Source organism: Nansenia antarctica (assembly GCF_963989245.1).
Source record: "Nansenia antarctica genome assembly, chromosome: 5".
In the NCBI taxonomy this organism is placed as follows: domain Eukaryota; kingdom Metazoa; phylum Chordata; class Actinopteri; order Argentiniformes; family Microstomatidae; genus Nansenia; species Nansenia antarctica.
This window is the reverse complement of record NC_137690.1, coordinates 76687576-76690075: the sequence shown is the minus strand read 5'-3', so window position 1 is coordinate 76690075 and position 2500 is coordinate 76687576. Positions and strand designations below refer to the sequence as shown.

The window sequence follows — 2500 nt, the reverse complement described above, 5'->3', positions numbered from 1 at the left end:
CCACACTCCTGTACTCCATCTACACCCATGACTGTACCCCCACCCACCCCACCAACACAACTCCTCCACCCTCATGCTCAGCACAGGTATTCTGATTCACGTCCTAACGGCTTTAGTAACCATGGATACCCACCTGCAGGTTCCACCAGTGGGTTCCTACGTAGTTGCTGTAGTGGCCCAGCTGCAGCGTCACGACCTCTCTGCTCATCCTGACGTTATTATATATAATATATATATATACACAATCACATCTTCATCAGACTCTTATTCTTCTTCTACGGTTGTTCTCAGACTCAGAGAAGAAGAAGATGCTGGATCATCGCAGCGGGACATGTTGACCACAGCGAGACTGTTCGACCCTGCTGGCTGCCTGGTCCCGCCCTAATGCCAGCCACGGCCGCTGCTATTGGTGGATAGAACGACATGTGGAAATGTGATTGGCTGAGCGGGAAGTCTTCTCTAAAAAGCTGCTAGTTTGGTTGCAGTGCGCCGTAGAGCCCTACACGTGCAGCACGCGGGGTTCTGATTGGCTCCCACGCACGGCCCCGCCCCCTTCTCTGACAGTCAAACTGCAGATTCAAGACGTTCAATCATTAAATTAAATTAAATGATTATTTCTTAGCTTTTATTAACAATCGCGACTAATGTGTTATTATTGTTAGGGTTAATACATCAGTGTTATATAATGATTGGAGCACTTTGAGCTGCAACGTTTGCAGGAAAAGCGCTGTACAAATAAAAAGTTATTATTATTGTTTTATTATTATTATTATTGTTACATGACTGTGTACATGACAACTAGGGTGACGTCACGCTTAGCGGAGTTGTCGGGTGACGTCACGCTGAGCGGATTGTCACGTGACACGAGTAACAACAAAAGCCAGGTCTCACCTGTCCCACCTGTTCCCTGTCCCACCTGTCTGCAGTATCGCTGCTCCGCGACTGAAACTCAAATCTTTGTTTGTTGAAGAAGAAGAAGAAGGAGTTCATATGTGACAGAAGGACAGAAGGACACGGGGGGATCACCTGACCAGACCGACAGGTAAAACATTATACTTTAACTTATAACGTGTTTGTATCAAAGTGTGAAAAGACTTTTACCTGTCTGGCTGACAACACCTCTCTCTCTCTCTCTCTCTCTCTCTCTCTCTCTCTCTCTCTCTCTCTCTCTCTCTCTCTCTCTCTCTCTCTCTCTCTCTCCCTCTCTCTCTCTCTCTCTCTCTCTCTCCCTCTATCTCTCTGTCTCTCTCTGTCCCTCCCTCTCTGTCTCTCTCTCTCTGTCTCTCTCTGTCTCTCTCTCTCTGTCTCTCTCTCTCTGTCTCTCTGTCTCTCTCTCTCTCCCTCTCTGTCTCTCTCTCTCTCCCTCTATCTCTCTCTCTCTGTCTCTCTCTCTCTCCCTGTCTCTCTCTGTCTCTCTCTCTCTCCCTCTATCTCTCTCTGTCTCTCTCTCTCCCTCTATCTCTCTCTCTCCCTCCCTCTATCTCTCTCTCTCTTTTTTTTATGTCTTCCTCTCTCTCTCCCCCCCCCCCCCCCCCCCTCTCTCTCTCTCTTCTACCCCCCCCCCTCTCTCTCTCTGTACACATGTTAGCAGTGTGAGTGATAGGGTAAGGTAAGGTACTAAGGTATCATGTGTTAGGAGTGTGAGTGTGTGTGTTAGGAGCACCCAGGGACACACCCAGGTGAATAGCTGATCTGACTGGAGGACTCTGAACTCTGATGTGGAATGTTGAGACTAAAGAGGAAGTGGACATGTTTATAACTTTATTTGTATAGCGCTTTTCCTGCAATCGTTGCAGCTCAAAGTGCTTCAATCATTATATAATCATCATTTAATTATTTAGTCATTTAAAGGCAATATTACAAATATGGGTTTTTAGTCTTGACTTGAACATATGCGCTGAGGTTGCATCCCTGATGTAAACTGGCAGTGAGACACAATCTGGAGCATAAAATGAGAATGCAGCCTAAAGGTCTTTCAGATATTCTGGTGCTGTGCCAGTGAGAGCTTTATAAACAAACAGAAGGATCTTGAAATCTATTCTGAACTTAACTTAGGAGTTATATGAGCTCTTCTGCTTGATTTGGTTAAAACTCTCGCTTTTGCATTTTGGACTAATTGCAGCTGGCCAATAGCTTTCTTCAGAAGACCAGACAGGAGACTGTTACAATAGTCCAAACGGGTAATAACAAAAGCAGCATTAACACTTCTGCATCAGCTTGCCGGAGAGGATGTCTAACTTTGGCAATATTCCGTAGATGATAAAAAGCATTTCCAGTGATAGATTTGATGTGAGGCTCAAAGCTTAAGTCAGAATCTATAATCACACCTAGATTCTTAGCTTCATGTTTGCAATTTGAAAGCAAGGTTCCCATGGTAACAAGGTTCCCATGGTATGCGACAATTTGTCTTTTTGTGGTTTTGGTCCAATGACAAGAATCTCAGTTTTGTCTCATTTATGTTTACCTTTTTTCTTCCTCTTACCTTTCAGAGGAGCGTCAG

General features: G+C 45.0%; 1 protein-coding gene across 1 annotated transcript in view; it reads right to left on the bottom strand.

Annotated features, from left to right (window-relative positions):
- Positions 1-317, bottom strand: part of msto1 (misato mitochondrial distribution and morphology regulator 1) — a 15883-nt gene extending 15566 nt beyond the window's left edge. The window contains exon 1 of the mRNA XM_080532000.1: positions 134-317. Coding sequence (XP_080388126.1) covers positions 134-208 — 75 coding nt within the window. The 5' untranslated portion in view covers positions 209-317. The remainder of the gene's footprint in view (positions 1-133) is intronic.
- Positions 318-2500: the final 2183 nt, after the last annotated feature.